At 40.9% G+C, this 18,908-nt stretch overlaps 1 protein-coding gene across 3 annotated transcripts in view; it reads right to left on the bottom strand.

Annotated features, from left to right (window-relative positions):
* Window positions 1-18,643, bottom strand: part of GSAP (gamma-secretase activating protein) — a 63,211-nt gene extending 44,568 nt beyond the window's left edge. For 2 of the 3 annotated variants that reach the window (XM_066985691.1, XM_066985743.1), the window contains exons 1-12: window positions 18,505-18,643; window positions 15,279-15,352; window positions 11,134-11,190; window positions 10,374-10,443; window positions 9,942-9,998; window positions 9,728-9,816; window positions 9,262-9,331; window positions 8,127-8,176; window positions 7,267-7,371; window positions 6,259-6,318; window positions 5,555-5,598; window positions 2,725-2,810 (exon numbers count right to left, since the gene is read on the bottom strand). In XM_066985691.1, the coding sequence (XP_066841792.1) occupies window positions 2,725-2,810; window positions 5,555-5,598; window positions 6,259-6,318; window positions 7,267-7,371; window positions 8,127-8,176; window positions 9,262-9,331; window positions 9,728-9,816; window positions 9,942-9,998; window positions 10,374-10,443; window positions 11,134-11,190; window positions 15,279-15,352; window positions 18,505-18,589 (847 nt within the window). In that variant the 5' untranslated portion in view covers window positions 18,590-18,643. Of the gene's footprint in view, window positions 1-2,724; window positions 2,811-5,554; window positions 5,599-6,258; window positions 6,319-7,266; window positions 7,372-8,126; window positions 8,177-9,261; window positions 9,332-9,727; window positions 9,817-9,941; window positions 9,999-10,373; window positions 10,444-11,133; window positions 11,191-15,278; window positions 15,353-16,734; window positions 17,249-18,504 lie in introns of those variants that run through there. The other variant, XM_066985782.1, reaches the window with a different exon arrangement.
* Window positions 18,644-18,908: the final 265 nt, after the last annotated feature.

Here is an 18,908-nt window from a genome sequence, read left to right as displayed (position 1 = left end):
ATTTCAAAATCCTTTGCAAACAGGGCGAGCTGAAGCTAAATGCCATAATGTGAGAAAACTCACACGAAGATATATTTGGACAGACTCTTATCTTTGCAGAAATAACAGGGGAAAAAAAAGATCTCAACCACAACAAAGAAAAAAAACAGCATCTAAAAGTAAAGTTCTACTCACATAGGGTAGCCGTGAGGAGTTACTACATTCAGCAACATTAGGAAAACAACAACTACAGTTCTGCCGCTTCATATATTAACATCACACCCCCAAAACTCTAAGAGTCTCCTATGAAATACACACGGAGATGGGAAGTTTTCTGTAGGAACCTTAACTTCAAATTCCTGATTTCTGTTCATGCAGAACCTTAAGATGTAAGGCTGTAAGAGTTTCTCAACATGGCATCTGAACACCACAGTTCAAATATGACACAGGACTCTAGTGCACTTTGTTTAGGTGTATTGGCTTAGGAATGACTTGCCTCAGCTAACCTCAGCCACCCAAACAAAGCAAATGATAAAATAGGGATAGAGGCAACTATCCCCTGGAGATGCCTCTCTCTCCATAATTAGAGTCCAGATGCTTAGCTTTTAGGCAGCTAAAGTTAGGTAAGAGTAACGCAGTGTTTACTTCATTTTACTACCTGCATTTTTTTTTTTGGAACACCAAGTAAATTTAACTTCTAAAGTGTTAGAAAACACAGCAGCCAAGTATTGTTTAAAGAACTACTGAATTCTGAGCATACCAAGTTAATTCTGAGACTAGATCTACTTGATCTAAGCTAATCCAGAAGTACACAGCGGTTTTTATCTGGAGACTTTTTGTCTTGTTTTGCCCAGTGTAAGGAACAGGGCTACTTTTCTTCTGCTGCAGCAGTTTGAGAAATAAAGAGTGATTTCATTCAGAGTTCAGATTGGCAGTAGCCAATAATAGTTTCATTAAATGGGAAGTTGCGTGGAATATTCCATTTAGAAGTTATGCCAATTATTCTTTGCCAGTGATATCTAAATGATACAAACAGGAATATCAGCACTGATAGTTGAAGCATGCTAGCAGTTCCACAGAAGGCATAGTCTGTGCCTGAAGGAGAATGCAGTTTACTCTTGTAAATCACCTTAAGCAAGAAAGACAAGAGGGAATTTCAGTTCAATTACCCACACCATCCTTCAACTACATATGGTCTCACTGCCAAAAGCGATCATTCTGAACTGCAGTTACTCCAAATGAACTGTGCAATGTCATCCTCAGTTTCAAAAAACAACCAGTGAAGAGCCACATACAATAAAGTAACTTCGTAAGTGTAATTGTCAAATTATGAGATTTACATTAAGCACAATGTACAACATGTGAGAGGTTCCACACAGAATTTAAATACTGCGTTGCCAGATAGAAAATAACATTTTATTTCAGGGTAATCAAACAATAGACTTGATGGAAGACTGAATTTCATCCTTGTCTAACAGGAGGTGACTGACTCTAAGCAAACCCTAGCAAAGCGTAGCTTTAAAAGGAAGCATGTATATGAATCAATAAATTTTTCCATTCTTAGACAGGCATAGACATAAAAATACTTAGACATAAAAATACTCAGTCTTGCTAACAGAGTAAAACTAACCTAATCTATATTTGCTAGACGGAAACTTGGTTTTGTCTTGCTTCTAGTTCCTTCCCTCTAATCTTTAAGTGTACCGTCCGCCTTGGTAAGAAAAAAATCCATATAAGGAAACTATTTCACTTGACTTGCCTTCATGGTCACTTCAAGGCAACTGGCAAACAGCTCAGCAACTCACCCACGTGCATAAAAGCATCCTTAAAAAGTGAGATGTAAAGCCACTACTGTGACACATCACACCTCTATACAACTCTGTAGACTATTCAAAGGTTAACCAGATACCATCTCTGCTTGGCTGTACGGTCTGTAAGTTGAAACTGCAGGCGTCTGTGATGAACAGGTATCTCTTGAGGCTGGTTTTTAACCAAAAAAAAAGCTCTAAGATGCATTAGAATGCAGGTTAAAACCTAAATCCTAAAGGTTTAAGGAACATACCAACATATTAAACCACTAAGTTTCACATACTCGGTACACACCAGGTATCACATACTTAGACCAGCTAACTATCACATACTGACATTTATGTGAAGCTCTTGCAATCTGTAATGCAGATGCTCCATTTATGCACATGCACTCTGTAACACAATTATATGCTATGCCAGACACCCGGCCAACAGACCTCACCAACACCTTCCTTGCGTTTACTTTCAAACACATTTTTGGTCAGCTTTAACATTAAATTGCTCTAACGTAACACACAACCAAGCTTTGGGATCGCCCCCGCTCTGAAACTACAAGAAAATGCTGCAGCGTGCTTAATCAGAACCGTTTCGCTGCATGGATGCACTATATCAGTTCTTTGGAGCTGAACTACCAGAAAATTTCTAAGTCACTGTCTTAGTGTCAATATGTAAAACCCAAAGTAGTCTTCGGCTTAACTTGCTACGCAGCTTTCAGAGGGTAAACAAACTGAACAATAAAAAAGCTGTGTACATTTGCCTTCTCCCTCAGTTATCTGTCAAGTATACTCTAAAGGAATAAAGAAGTCTCACACATACAAAAAATAAATATGTATAATGTATTGTGAAGAAATTCTTAGTAATCAATTATGATTACACTGTATGATAATTACATGTGGAGAACATAGTAATATGACAACATTTGTATTTATTCATTACCTGCTTTACTTGTAAAAACCTGAAGATTCAAAGATTTGGATGTAACATCTTGGTCTTGGCAGTCATCATATCCAAAATTCACTAGTCTATAAGCAAATAAAGTTCATTAAATAAATCAGTTCTTCATCCACTGTGACTCATCACAACACAAAGACCATAACAGTCACAACGTAATACAAACATACCAAATGAATTATAATGAAATGTTCTCTAATGCAAGTTATATCAGGCTTTAAGCAATCAGCTCAATTCTGTTAGATATAAGAATCGCAAGGCTACACTGTTACCAGAAACCAACAATTTTTTATTACAACTGCCTGATTTCATATGCACTTATTGCAGCATAACCCAACCACTCCAACATTGAAGTGCAAGCGAGTTCTGAACAAGCATCAGAAATCCAGTCACTCATTGTGCCTGTGAACTCTGTGGCTGTGCCTTCTGAACCATTCTTGTGTCTGTAAAGCTACATTTAAGTCTGCAAGCAGGCACACTGATTCCAATGGAAGTACTTGAAAAGGAAAGGGAAAAAAAATCACACGTGGAATGTGTGATGAAATTATATTCTTTTTCTGTCTCATGTTGGTTGTGCTTTAATGTTTTTTTCACAGAATAACAGAACATCCCAAGTTGGAAAAGACCCACAAGGATCATGAAGTCCAACACAACACACTGGGGGGAAGGAATGTCATCCAGAGGGACCTGGACAGGCCGCAGAGGTGGGCCTGTGCTACCTCATGAGGTTCAACAAGGACAAGGGCAAGGTCCTGCAGCTGGGCTGGGGCAATCCCAAGCACAAACACAGGCTGGGTGGAGAATGGATTGAGAGCAGCCCTGTGGGGAAGGACCTGGGGGTGTTGGTTGATGAGAAGCTCGACATGACCCAGCAACATGCGCTTGCAGCCCAGAAAGCCAACCGTGTCCTGGGCTGCATCAACAGAAGCGTGGCCAGCAGGGTGAGGGAGGGGATTGTCCCCTTCTGGTCTTGTGAGACCCCACCTGGAGCCTGCATTCAGCTCTGGGGCCCCCAGCACAAGCAGGACACGGACCTGTTAGTGGGAGTCCACAGAAGGACCACAAGGATGCTCAGATGGGTGGAGCACCTCTCCTACAGAGACAGGCTGAGGGAGCTGGGGTTGTTCAGCCTGGAGAAAAGGCTCGAGGGAGATCTTCGAGCGGCCTTCCAGTACCTAAAGGGAGCCTACAGGAAAGCTGTAGGCTTTTCCCCTTTACAGGGGAGGGACTCTTTGTCAGGGGGTGTAGGGATAGGACAAGGGGGAATGGCTTTAAACTAAAAAAGAGTAAATTTAAATTAGACATTTCGAAGAAATTCTTTACTGTGAGGGTGGTAAGGCCCTGGCACAGGCTGCCCAGAGAAGCTGTGGCTGCCCCATCCCTGGAGGTGTTCAAGGCCAGGCTGGATGGGGCTTTGGGCAACCTGGGCTGGTGGGAGGTGTCCCTGCCCATGGCAGGGGTTTGGAACTGGGTGATCTTTAAGGTCCCTTCCAACCCAAACCATTCTGTCATTCTACAAACTCCTGTCTCTACATAGGCCTACTCAAAAATTACATCTGAGAGTGTTATCCCAAGGCTTCTTGAACTCCGGGCAGGCTCTGTGCCGTGAGCACTTCCCTGGGGAGCCTGTCCCAGTGCCTGAGCACCCTCTGGGTGAAGCACTTATTCCTAACATCCATCCTGAACCACCCGTGGCACAGCTTCATTATTCACATCTTCATATCTTCAAAATCTACAAGTCCTAGTTTTCCCATGCAGAACATACAACAGATAGTTCTAGTCAGTCTAGTTTGGATTGGTTCGTTTGCTTTTTGGGGTTGAGGGTTTTTGGTTGGTTGGTTTGGCTACCCCCTGCCCTTCCCAAAAGGATTATTCTCCTGTAGTGAGATTCACCCGAGGTTTCCGTAAGAATTTTGGAAAAAAAAAATATTGAAGCTCTTAGAAGAGTTGGATTTTTTTCAGTACTAACAGCAAGAGTATATATTGCCCATTTAGGGCAACCTGCACGTGCAGTAGCACTGTACTGAGCATTCTGCATAGCGCTGAGACATTCTGAGCACCCCATTCTGGGTAGGATGCTACTCAGCTACCTTCAGTTATTGATATCTGAACTGATATTGATATCTGAACAGTTACTGATATCTGACAGGCCCTTTTGGAACGCAAATTTAACTAACTGTAGATAGATGAGGATGGGATGAATTACAAAATCCTGCTCTTCCTCAATTAAGAGGGAACCTAAGGGAGCCTTAAGGAGACAAGCTCAGATGCAGTCACTGTAGGCACAGCCAGAATCATATCAGTCGCACCCTTTGAAACTGCGGGCTGCCTGGAAATAGCACGCTGGAGAACAAAAAGAGCACAGGCAGTGCCTCGTGGACAATAAAAAGGAGCTACTGGTCTGGTTAACTGCCCAGTAAAACATGCAACAGCAATTAAAAATTGAGAGCTTCCCTTAACAGGAATTTCCACATCACTACTACAGCATGTTCAAGACTGAAGCAAATCTCTTTAAATAGGTACCAAATACTCGGAGAAATTATGTTTTAACATATGGCTAGCTCTTCAGACAAATCATTTTCAAAAGTAGCACCAAAAAAGCAGTCAAGGATTAAATTGCATTTTACCATTGACCTTGATGAAAATGAGAAGAGCTGGAGGTTTGGACACAAAAATGTGTGTCATTCAAATTATTCTTATGTTCCAGTCCCACACAGGTAACTCCAAACAAAGATACTATGGTTCTAAACCAAATTTTAATATATAGACTAATATTTTATGAAGAGGAGTAAAAGGAAAACAAACAAATCCTTACTTTACTCGTGTGTCATTTACAGAAATATCCAGGTGTGATTCCAGCTGTTAATCAAAACCAAAACCAAACCTGTTATTTAGTGAGATCAGTATGATTACTGAACTATGTTTAACATTTCAGCCCAGTAGAATGTGCCACACACATTGCAATAGATTCAACGTTATAACAAAGACAAAAAAAAGTTTATATATCCTCTACAATCCTTACTGTCTCAGAAAAATCAAAAAAGACTCATATATATATATAAATTGTGAGATAGTTAACCTCTATTATGCTCAGTTTTTCTAGTTTTTATGTTCTGTCTTTTGACAGCAACAGATTTTTCTGTCTCACTTAAAACTGCCTCAGTAGTCCACAGTTTTTGTCTAGTGCATTTGATAATCCTGCTTTTCAATACCCAAGTATAAGATCAGTGTAATATCATGAATAGCACATACTTCTAGGTCAGTATCTGTGCAATTCCACTGAAATTACCTTACTATGGTGCAATCTGAATATGCATGAATAAATTCTTGAAAAGAACACAAAACGAGAACAAAAAACAAAACACATAAAAAAAAGGAAAAAACAAAACTAGTTTCCCTCTGCAAAATGTCTGTTTTTGACGATTGAACAGACACTGAAACTGATCTCATTATCAGTGCCTGGAAGATAAAATTACATCCAACTCAAAACTATCATATAATAAAATACTAATTACTTACTATTGAGTTAAAATTTTCATCAGGATAAAACTGGACACATTTTAAAGTACACCTTGATTCCTAGAATGAAGAGGATATGTTCTTTAACTAATTAAAAATATGCACATCACATAGACTGAAAAGTGGATTCCCCGGTGTTCTACACACTTAACACGCTTTGCTAACAAATATGCAGAAGTTAGGGGGACAAAAGAAGACATTAAAAACCACATATAACCCCCCACAATAGCACTCTGACATACTTCCTTCCTGTCTCAGATCATTATCTACCAATCGTCTATAATTGCGTGGGCCCTCACTTCAAGCACAGCACTGCATGTCTCTCTCACACACACACACACACACACATTCTAGAACGTTAAACAAAAACTTTTTCGCAGCTACCTGTACGGCAAAAGGAACCATATCTTATTTTGGTCAGTTCAAAAAGGATATCTGAGAAACAAAAACAGGAATATGTTTCTCCATCGTGGTTCACTTCCTGTTATTTCCTAACATCTTTTTTAGTGGCTAAGAAAAGCTGAGAAAAGTAGACTTTCATTTATGCAGAATACATCAAATGCAAGTAGTCCCTCAGACGAAACACACAAACAAGCAAAGAAAAAAAACTTGAAGAATTTGAGCATTTCTAGCCAAGACTGTAACCTCATTCAGTAAGCCTGTGTACAACGTACCTTCTAGACGTGAATTCTGTACAACAGAGGCAATACACTCCCCACAGCTTTTAGTAGATTCAGATCCTTTTGAACAAAAGACCTTTTTAAAGCCAAGAAAACTAACAAACCCATCCATTTTTAGAGGAAGCGCTGAGACTATCAGTCTTCCTGCAATTACTATGCACAAATGGCTGTTCAAGCAAGCCTGGCTTTTGATTTGGGTTATTTGAGACAATAACAAGACAGACTATAATGAAAACCAAACTCACACTATTATTACATCACACACACAGAAAACTTCACTGTCATGAGACAGACAGGAACAAAACCACTAGGATAACGTTGATTTCACCTTTGGAACAATGTAGAAGAGTCTCTGTTCCGTCATATCCCATTGTGCCCAAATGAGATCATCTGCAACTCTGGCTCTTGGAAGCTGACCTGAGTTCTGAATCACCTAAAGGGAAAGAAAGAGCATTAGAGGTCATCAAGTAAGGTTTTGTAATGATTACACACAGAGTGTGCTTTAAAGAGAAGAGCAGTGACAGAAGAGGCTCAAATACTATGGTGCTTGAAGGGAATACGCTGCATGTCAGCAGTACAAGGTCCACCTCTGCTGTGTGCAAGATGCTCAGGTTCAAGGTCGGAAAGTTTCCAGGGTACTTCAACTACTAAGTATTTCCAGAGCCTACATTTTCTCCATAAAATGAAACATCGGGGTTTGTGACACATTTTGTTACTATATTAGATGTATGCTTACTAAGTGCTTTAAGTGGAACATGCACACTCAGTTTGCTGAAAATAAATTGATGTTTAAAACGCAAAAAAAAAAATTAGAGGGGAAAAAAAGATTGAAACATTCACAGTACTCAGAGTCTAAGTTTCATGTCTTTTTTTTTTTTTAATGAATCTTTTCCTGGGACACTTGGACTCCCAGAAGGCAAAGTCAGGAAGGTGACTCTACAAGTACACTGAATGGTTTAAAAATAAATATACACTGTTTTCTTCCAAATTCTAACATTCAAACACATTCAGAAACAACAACAAAAAAGTAACTTTCCTCATAAATTGATAAATTTTTTTAATCAGCTTTGTGGTTAGCAATGTAAGTTGCCAAGTTACAAATACAACTAGCTAAAATTAAAGGATAGATGCTTAAATTTTCAATTAAAGCAAAAACACCTCAAAACTCAAGAATTTTTTGAGACTTACCACTTTGTGTTCTTCTTCCACAACAACACAAATATCAAATTGTTCAATATCTTTAAAACAATAAAAAACATTTCAGTAAAAACATACATTTTTAACGTGCTTTTACATAGTCAAAAAATTTCACTTCTTAGAACATTATGGGAACCCCTTAGACCCAAGAAAGCTCAACTCAGTGCAAGAGGAGGTATTTGATGTATGAGTGCAGGCACCTACGCAGAGACCTGGACTCTTCCTCTCCTGAGAGAGGGTGGCATCAGCTGTACCACCCAGGGCAAACAGTCCTCTGCCCACATCGTTGCAGCTCTGTCAGAAGAGTGCTACATGAAACATGCCAGACCAAGCCAAGGAGAATGCTTGCAGAGAAAGAGCATGCACGGCTGCATGCTGCCCTAGCCACGGTTCACTTCCTAGCAGGAGTACCCTCGCAAGCCTTCCCAAGCAAAGCTGCTAATAGTTATCGGTAGTCTACCTATATCAAAGGTGCAAAATTAATCCAACAGATGTTATAAATGGGACTGATATAGATCAAAGCCCTATGTGAACAGATTATGAGATTAACTCTGCCTACTTTACTCCAGCTACCTAAACAGTTGGCATCTAGCTTAGCAGAAAAGACAGGCCTCTCCAAAAAGATGAGAAAATCCATGTCAGTCTTTGATAAGAGTAAAGGCAAGACTGCCATTTGCAAGTGTCCCCCTCTACCCATTCTCAGTCATTAGGCTGAAACTCCCACTACATTAGGCGCAACGTGCAACGTTCAGCTGAATCCAAGGAACCTTTGCCCTGTTCTTATCCCCCTTGTGATGCTATTAAGTCCGAACCCATCTGTCATAATCAACGGGGCTGCCCTAAATTTCTACAGGCAATTATAAAAGTACAATGTAGCTTTTTTAAAATTTAAGATGACTGATGAATGCATGAACCAAGAAAAAAACGTAGTCAGAGCTGTCCATTCTTCTAACACTGAAAAAAATCTCATTAAAGCATATAGCTTTTGAAAGACATTCAGGATACCTAGGATAGTTCAAACTTCCTTTTCATTGTTTTTTCCCCAATAAAAGCCTATCAAAAAACAATCCATGACGGTCATCTTAAAGGAGAAGAATGACAATGTACTTTTGAAATATTAACTCACATTTATCTTCTGAAACTAGCAAGAGGCGACTTTCTGTAGAAGTATTTCTGCCTTCAACTGGATAAAGAAACTATACAGAAAGTTTCACAAAAGTAAGTAAATAACTAAAGTTGTTTACAGCACTTATCTAAAGTATTTATTTAGCTGAATAGTTACATATATTTAAATAAAGCCAAGCACATGCATGACATTCAATTAATAAGAACAGCTATTATTACAGACTGAGTCATCAATCACTATCACAAGCTTAGGGAGACAAGAGAGGGGAAAAAAGTAGTCTTCACATTAAGGAAATACTCTAACATTTCATAAGGTTTCTCTTTTTTTTTTTTAATGTAATGAAAACATTGGTATACTATCTCTACAACAGTTGCAAGAAACATGAGACTTTTCTGCACTCAATCACTTTTTCACTTTAGCACAGTGGATTAAAAAAGTTTGCATTCAGATTACTTGAATGACTTACCTGTACTCGAACGCAGCTATCCACAGCCTTCAGGACTCTCACATTATTAACGGGATGAATTTCAATTAGCAAGGTTAAATATTTGGATACTGCAAAAAGAACATGTTTTAGGTAAGCCTTTTTTATATATACAGTTTTATCACTAAGAGAAAAAAAAAGAAACAAGAAAGAATAAAATATTTCTAACAGTATTAAAACAATCCAGTTGTAGTACCTGACTGTAACAGCTGACTCACTCTTTCTTCCTCTGTGTATTGACGGAAGCTGACCGCTAATCCAGAAAAAGAACACAGCAAGCATGCTATTAATCTTACTGAACACTCTTGGCTAGCAAACATCACAAACATTTTACAAAAATACGCATTTTAAGAAACAACAGAAGCTCCTCCAGATGTAGGAGGCATATATAAATGCAGGTGAGGGAAGTGAGCAAGGGGTGTGTTGGAGATTTTTCTTTTAATGTAACAGTAATGATAGTATTGTTACCTACATTTTTTGGTGATGGATCCACTCAAATGCATACACTGCTGTGAGCAACATACAGTTCAAAACAGACCCAAATGTAATTATAGACCCAAATGTATCATACAACTAACCTAAATCATTTTTAATGATGACAAAAAGATGAATCAGGAAACATATTTACCCAGTAATGTCCTTTCACTGTTGACTGAACAACTGATAATGCGTAGATCTCTCTCAAACATATAGAGATGCTATAGAGAAATACATTAGCAATAATAAATTATTATTTTTAACTACATAAAGAAAACCATTTAATTACTCCTCCTTAGGAAAACACCACTGAGCAGTTCACCTTTTTATTTCTAGATCAAATCCTTCTTAAGTCAGAAGAACTTCAAGCCTCAATTGTATCACTTCTCCTTTCTCTCATTTGTTTGTTTCTTAGTGGTTCTTTTGAGCTGTAGTTGCCACGAGAGCTGTACAGCAAACCTTTGCATCATTTTTAAATTTTACCCATTTCATACTGTTTTGGGACACCTGCAAAGACTCGTTGTCACGGCTCAAACCACTGAACTGTGGTGCATTCAGTTTTAGCTTTTTTTCTCACAAGTGGCAGCACCAGACAGACCGAGGAGGCACACTTGGCAATACAGAACAAAAAATCATTTACTTTTAAGGGCACATGCTCCGTTTCAGAGGGAATGTTGAATTGGTTGTTTAGAAATCAAGACTCCAGACATGACACTCTACTACTCCCAAGTCATTTACATGTTCTGTAATCTTAATACTGCTGAGCATGATGTGAGTACCTTCCATTTCTCTCCTCCATTTCAAACAAACATTTAAGTGCTTATGGAAATGACATACTGTGTTGCAAGGCATCAAAATCTAAAGTGCTATAGCATTATCCTCACCAGGTAGAAGCACCGTGTTGTTCTCACCTCATTTTCCTTAGTTTGAAGGTCGTACAGTCCGATATGGGTATCTCTCTGATTTCCCTATAGATGATAACAAATGAACACTGAATGTGCATACAAATTTAAACACTTTTTTTTGTTTGTTCGTTTGTTTTCCTACCCTTCTCTCCTCTTTTCCCCCCTTTCCTTGGCACACACCCTCATACACTTCCCTGTCCTGTAATACAGGCAGTTAATTATCTAATTCCAAGAAGGAGAAGCAAGAATGAGAACAATGTGGTGTTTTTTTTTTCCTCCCCTTTCAGAATTAACACATGTGACAAAGCTGAAACACAGCCAATCCGCTGCCCACTAGCTGTGCCGTATGCCACTTGCCTCTCTCACTTCGGTTCTAAACTGGTTTTGGTTACACAGCAAGGAAGAGATCTCACTGCAGGAATGAAAGGAGACACCATGCTGGCCCCAGGAAGATTTAAGGCTGGTATTCCAAATCTCACAGACTTGGGTCATCACACCAAAACACATCACAAAACATCAAACGTCACCAAACACAGCTTCCAGGGATCTGGCTGGAAGCTGGAAAAAGGATTTCAGCTCTACCTTACGAAACAATTATTTAAAGGCTAAATAGGTTTCACAAGCTCAAATGACACCATGCTTATTGATAACAACATGCAGTATTTGGGACACCCCTAAGACTATACAGATCAAAACTTACTTTCTGGTACCCTTTAATATGCTCTAAATTTGCAAACTCTGCTTCAATTTAAAAAAATAATAATTTTGCCTTGCAGCATATATTGTTTTTCAAATCAAGCTGAAATCCATTAACGCAAGATACTCTAGGTATATGCACTAAATTGCTAAACTGTTGGAATTAAGTCCAGCCACATAGTTTGTACTCAAACAATGAACATCATTGTTTTTAATTACAGCTTGAGGGGTGGGGGGAAAGGGTAGAAATCTATGGTTATTTACAGAGTTATGGCATCCTGCTTTGTGAAATTAAAGCAAAAGCCTGAGTATTCTCTTCCTCAAGGGTCTATTTCTAAGTATTTCATTACTGTTGTGGCAGTGACAAAATTCTTTTGACTTCTAGTTTAAACAAGGGAAACAAAATGCCTTTATGTTAAGGCACGGGCTTCAGGCCTACTAGCTTAAGGTTAAACAAGGGATTTCACAAATAGCCGTTCTTTCCAAATGTGTCAAACTCCAACATCCTCTGTACTTACTACTGAAAAATATATTTTACAAGACTGGTAGCAGGGCTATATCCGCGTCCAGTCCAGTGCAGCAGCTAATACACTTGCTTTCAGGTTTCCTGCAAAGATTCTTGTTCTAGATTTGCGAAGTAGAAGCACTGGCACTAGCACTCATCTCTGTTACAAACATCTTCCGTTATGCCAACTTTCAATGTCACGAAAGACAGACGTTTTCAAATCTACAGTACTATGCAATACTCTGAAACACGCTTGAAAATAAAGCTCATTCTCTACCCTCCTGATTTCAGGGGAAAGGCATTTGGTCTTCTAATTGTGAAGAGACATTTAGAAATACCATTCTACTCTTGAAAAAATAAAAATCAGTCCTAAAATTTCAGTCCTGCATTAAGATATCGCTGTCCCAAGGTGTTTCTGCAGCTGATGCAGACATAACTAATTTACATCTAAGTTGGTACCAACAGTTCCAGCCGACAAGCAGAATTTGTATTGATCATACAATGGTTTGGGTTGGAAGGGACCTTAAAGATCATCTCACGGCATCACCCTGCCATGGGCAGGGACACCTCCCACCAGCCCAGGTTGCCCAAGGCCCCATCCAGCCTGGCCCTGAACACCTCCAGGGATGGGGCAGCCACAGCTTCTCTGGGCAGCCTGTTCCACTGTGTCACCATCCTTAGAGTAAAGGATTTCTTCCTTATATCTAATCTAACTATACCCTTTTTGGGTTTAAAGCCATTCCCCCTTTGTCCTATCCCTACAACCCCTGACAAAGAGTCCCTCCCCAGCTTTCCTGCAGGCCCCCTTTAGGTACTTCAAGGCCCCTCTAAGGTCTCCCCAGAGCCTTCTCTTCTCCAGGCTGAACAACCCCAACTCCCTCAGCCTGTCTTTGTAGGAGAGGTGCTCCAGCCCTCTGAGCGTCCTCGTGACCCTCCTCTGGGTTCATTCTAGTAAGTCATTGTTCTTCTTGTCACCACAAGGACAGAAAAGAAAGGGGCAGGAAAGAAATGCGTACCACACACTACGAACAACTTCCACTGGGAGAAGGATCACATATTTAATGCAACACCACCTTAAGACACATTTGTTCTTTGTGAAAACACTCCAGGAAGTATCTTCCAGTTTGCCCATAGCAAGTGTGAAAAAAGAAAAAAAACAACCAATGAACCACACTTACAGTAAAGCAAACCAAGTATGTCAGCAATCTTCCCAATACAGAAAGAACCCAGACGTTGGTTCTTCCTTCTGCAAGCTGACTCATTCAAGAAGAAAAAGATCAGACTACTTTATAATGGTAAGAGAACAGGAAAGTAAGGGGCAGCAGCACCTCCTTCAGGCTAGCATAACAGAGGTGAGAACTACAGCAGAGCTGTGACTTCACTACCTCTAGTTCTCAGCCTCTGTCACCCATCCATCCCTACCACACAGGCTGCAGAGGTCACTTTATTCCCTGAAGCAGGAAAGAGAAACAACAGTGAACATTTTTGGCATTGGCTTTACCTCCAGGTTCAGGGTTAGGTGTTTGAATCGTCCTTCAAGTCATTGGCCAATTCATTCACTAGAGCCTAGCAAATATTTGTCCACCTTCTCCACCTCACACACCTCCTCCCAAAGCAGAGGCTACAGGCAGCCATTCCTCTAAATTCCCCTGTTTTGACCAGATCTGCACTGACTGTAACGGCATCTTAGACATCTAGTATGCGAGCAGACACCTACATTTAGATGCGTAAACCTTGAGCTAAATCTCACCCCCCTCTGCCAGCTGCAAGAGCTGGAACACCACACGAGGCAGCCGGACTCTGCTGTCAAAAGCCCAAGAAAGAAAGGAGTTACTCCAAGCTCAGTGTGATATTCCATAGGTGCTGGAAAGCAGCGACATCACACATACACAGATCTCCTTTAAGGAGCTAGATGGATTGCCTTTATTAAATCTTTAGAGATTTGAGCAATATTTAAAAACCTGACACTTCGTTGAGCGCTGTTTTTATGACTCCTGTTGCCTTACAGTCTCCCCTCCCCACGCTGGTGCTAAAGGAAACATCCACCCACAGCTGAAGTGCACTATACCTTGCTGAAGGCCTCACCTCTTCCCTTAACCCTAGTGAAGCTGGAGAGTTTTAGCGTTGTTGAGCCAGAGGGGAATGCAAGACAGCCTCATCCTACTGCAATCTGCTGTCTCCAGTCGTACCTCCCAAGAACCAAGACCCTCCAAAATCCAGCTGGGTTTACAGATTTCTCTGAGCTGCACAGAAAAGAACCGCAGCTTGTCCCCTCAACGGGAAGCCTTCCCAAACCATTTAGAAAAGCCTTGGAACTACATGAATTTCAATCTAAAAGCAATATATATGCCATGAGAGCAGACTCCTATATTAAAAATGATAGTGCTACGTACTTCAAAACATCAAATAAACTAAGATTACTTCCTAGTACTTGCAATGAAGTGCTACAGTAAAGTAACTTCTCAAAGTAACAAAAAAAAAAATAGAAGCAGAGTTAGTGTTACATTTATGGCATCTTAACATACTTAGTGGTAGGAGTAAATGTTTAACTGCAGCAGTGAATTTAAGAGTCAGACCTCCCTAAGAAACTCTCAGAGTGAAAGAATGTGCTGCTTATGAAGAGTTTATCTGTTAAAGAAATGTTTTTGTCATGCAGGGTGAGGTTCTGGCCCCAAGAAATCAACAGCAAAAACCCTATGACCTGATCAGGTCACTCAGTACTTTACTCTGTTTCATCACTCTTAACCTTTGTCTGAAGTGGAGATGCATATTTTCCCATCGCCCAAACCTCCAAGTAATCAGTCAAGTTTTCATGTTATAACACCTCCACCTCCCCACCCCCCCCCCCCCCCCCCAAAAAAAAAATAAGATGCAGAGACTCAAGTAAATGTAGGCACACATATAGTGATATTCTCAGGAATATTTTCATTAAGCTCCAAGAGAGATTTACCTTCCAGGTATAAATAATTTTTCCATTTCTTTCAACATTTACAACATAGAGTGCTGATGAATTCTCAGAAGTATCTGAAATAAGTATCAAAAGGCACAAGATTTTCACTTGAGTTAGTTTATCATACATATGCACAATTTAAGCAAAGGTATTAAGTACGTTTTTACATATAAATACTTATTTGTACATGCCAAAATTACCACCTTCTGTAAAGACAGACAGAATATTTCTTAGACTATGATTTAAATCTCATAAACTTCAAAACAAAATAGGTAAGGTTTCAAAGCACACAGAAAATAATTACATTTCTAAATTCCTACCTCCTCATTACAATTGTGATTCTAAATTGCCACAATCTTTTCTGATGAAAATAGAATGTGATTACTCAGTGGTTTACACTCCCAGAAAACAAAAAATGCATTTATCCCTTACACACATGATTCAAACGGTTAAGTTGTGCTCCAACCCTCAGAACACTACAGGGAGACAGAACTAAGCATGAGAAAAAGCGTCACTTGTCCCAGCCACCCCCTCAGCCTCCCAAAGGAATACCTGGAAATAAACCACATCTTCAGAGATTAGTTCTACAGCAACAAGACCCACAAGATCAAACAAAACATATATGCAATATATTTACAGCTACAAGGGAATTAAGCAACGCAGGACAAGAAAACATTGGGGAGGAGGAGGAGGAAAATACACTCCACATGCCAGAAACGCATCTTTTCCTGATTCTGCGTTCTCTTTTCTAATCACTGCAGGCACTAAACATTTATTGATCCCAGATTGAACGTTCATTAGAAGAATGAATTTTGCTCTTAATAAGCTTGAGAGCTGCAGGATTGGCCCCAGTTTTAAGATACAGGTAGCTCGGTAAGCATGAACAAGAACTCTCCACAACTCCTGGCAAGCTTTTAGGCAAGTTCAACGCTGCTTACTTCAGTTATCACTGTGCCTGGACAGGAGTAAGCAGCATGAAACTTAGTTTCACGAATCTGATACTACAAATTAGCTTGTACAGCTTGTGGTGACAAGAAAAAAAGTGTTTAGAAATATCAGAGGCAAATAATTTTGTTGTGGGAGGGCAAAAAAAAAATCCTTACGTGCATAAAACACACCACTTTCTCCTGGTTTCAGATCACTCAAAGTACACAACAATACCACTATGCTAAGGTTAGCCAGTGACAACTGAGAAAGTCTCAGCTAACCATACATTCCACTCTTCTTTTAGCAGAAACTTCCCAGAATTTAGCAACCACCACAAACTTTTCAAGATTACAACATCCTCTACGCAAATCACACCTCTCTCACAGAATACTTTCTCAGAATAAGATTTAGCTAGAGAAGAAGGTCCATGAGAAACCTCTGTCCCAATGAATTTCTTGATTTTCCAACATAGAGATCTTAAAGATGTTGAAAAAGCTGTGTTTGGGAAACAAATATAATGTCACTGTACATTGTCGGTGGGAATACGTAGCCAAAGAAGAAGTGGCAACCATCCCTGCCCTTGGGAAATCCTGCAGTAAAACTTTGCATGTAGAATTAACACTTCTTCCTCATCTCCACAGCTTAGACTAGCAGATGAAGGGCTGAAAAAAAAAAAAAAAGAAAAGAAAAAGAAAAACCAACCCAACCTGCCTGCCCAGCAAACAACTCTTATCAACATACTCAGGAGAATGCAGTTTGATTTCCTGAAGGCCATTATACGCAGCTCATACAAAAATAAATGGAAGAGAGAACAAGGCTGGTTCTCTTCACTTACCACTTCCCTCCCTTGATCATAGCTACTGCCAGCTCCCATGCCATTAGAAATTCTCACACACTACCAAGGGCTTTCAAATAAAGGGCAGTAAATAAAATAATATATATGTACAGCATCTGAAGTTACTGACACAAAAGCATCTGGGCTCCTAAAAATGACTTGCTTTCTGTGAATAGGTATTTCTTTGATGCTTAAATTAATCTTTACAAATTCCCACCTCTCACCTGCACGTTCCTAAAAAGCGAGCATCACACTAGGGGAGGGAAAAAGTCTGCATACAGAGAAGTTAAAACGCAATACAGAGAAGTTAGTACTGGATCAGATACGCCTTCCAATCTAAATTCTGATTCTGCATTATCAGGCTCATTTACTGAACAAAAAGCTTGCATTACATTTTAGAAAGCTTGAAATGATTGTCCCTTCCCCAAACACAAGTCAGCACCCTTCTGGTATTTTTATGACATGGATGCATAGGTGAATTGATTATGTTACAAGATTTTCAGAATTTTACCTCAAAACCCTTCAGGGGATAGCACACTGACTGTTCTTCAGTAAACTGTCTTGTATACGTGAAATAACTTTTAACAGATTTCATCAGAGACAGCCTGGGAATTAACTTTGTTTTTATAAAACCAAAAAAAAAAGATGATAGTTTCTGATTTACAAAAAAGAAGCTCCAAAGAAGTATTTGATAACAGCCCCGTAACACGTGAAGCAGGTTAGTTAATTAAAAGCAACCAAAGGACTTGAGGTTTTGAGTTCTCGCCATGGCGCATCAACCACCATCTATTTCTATTGAAGTAATTGTTGTTATGGGGTTTAAATTCTCTCTTTTAGACTACAGTTTCCATCAGTTTTTTAAAAACAGCGCTGAACTGACTTCCCTGCAGATGAATGAGAACAAACACAAGTGAAAAACCACAGGGCCAAGCATACAGTGGGGTCATTCTTGTTTTTTTTTCCAACCACCACTACACCAAGCGCTCGCTAATTTCACTACTGCTCTATGGCGTGACACCCAACGCTACCTAATTTTAATCAGCACTCCTTCACGAAGCAGACGAAAGTGTTGCTTTTTATTATTTATTTTTGGCTAGGGGGTTTAGAGACTCCTGTGGGGCTGCGGAGACTCCTCAGAAAGCGTAGTAGGGTGGGAGAGGCGGACAGACTAAAGAATCTTTTTTTGAGAAAAAGCGTGAGGAAGAAGAAATCAGTTGTGAGGCGCAGAAGAGCTTTGGGGATGTGAAAAGCGCCCTGAAGCCCCCAAATCTGTCGCCCCCCCAGCTGCACGCACCCGCGGGCGGAGCCCCCCACAGCGAGGCTGGGCTCGCCCTGCCCTGCCCCGGCCGGGGGCAGCCCAACGCCGCCGCCATTACCCGCGCCGGGGAGGGAAGGGGGGAAGGAAGGAGGGAGGGAAAGAGGAAAGGCCGGGGCTCTCCTCGGCGCCCCCCGCCGCGGCGTTACCTAGAGCCGCAGCCCAACCCCGCTCGGCCAGCCAGGGCCCCACATCCCTCTGCAGGTCGAACTCGGCCGCCAGGTGAAGGAACATGGCGGCGGCGGCGCCTCCTCACGCCGCCATCGGGCGGCCCCGTTCCCCCCCCCCTTGCTCCGGCCTTGCCGCTGCCCGCTTCGCCCAGGCGGCTTCTTGTTGGGGCGGCCGCCGCCATGGGCCTGCCCCTCGGGGCAGCTCGGAGCGCATTGGGCCCGGCTGGTGTCGCTCAGCCGCCGGCCCGCCTCGCTCCGGCCCCCTCCGTGCTGCGGGGCACGGCGGGGAGAGGAGCTGCGGAGCCTGCTGCGCCCCGGCTGCCGTGGGGGTGTGGGTTCAGGTGGACCCGCAGGCTGTCGTTTGTCTGTCGGAGCTGTGGAGC

The sequence above is a fragment of the Anser cygnoides genome, chromosome 1, assembly GCF_040182565.1.
Source record: "Anser cygnoides isolate HZ-2024a breed goose chromosome 1, Taihu_goose_T2T_genome, whole genome shotgun sequence".
Taxonomy (NCBI): Eukaryota; Metazoa; Chordata; class Aves; order Anseriformes; family Anatidae; genus Anser; species Anser cygnoides.
Note: the sequence above shows the minus strand (reverse complement) of the source record. Positions and strands in the feature narration are given on the sequence as shown.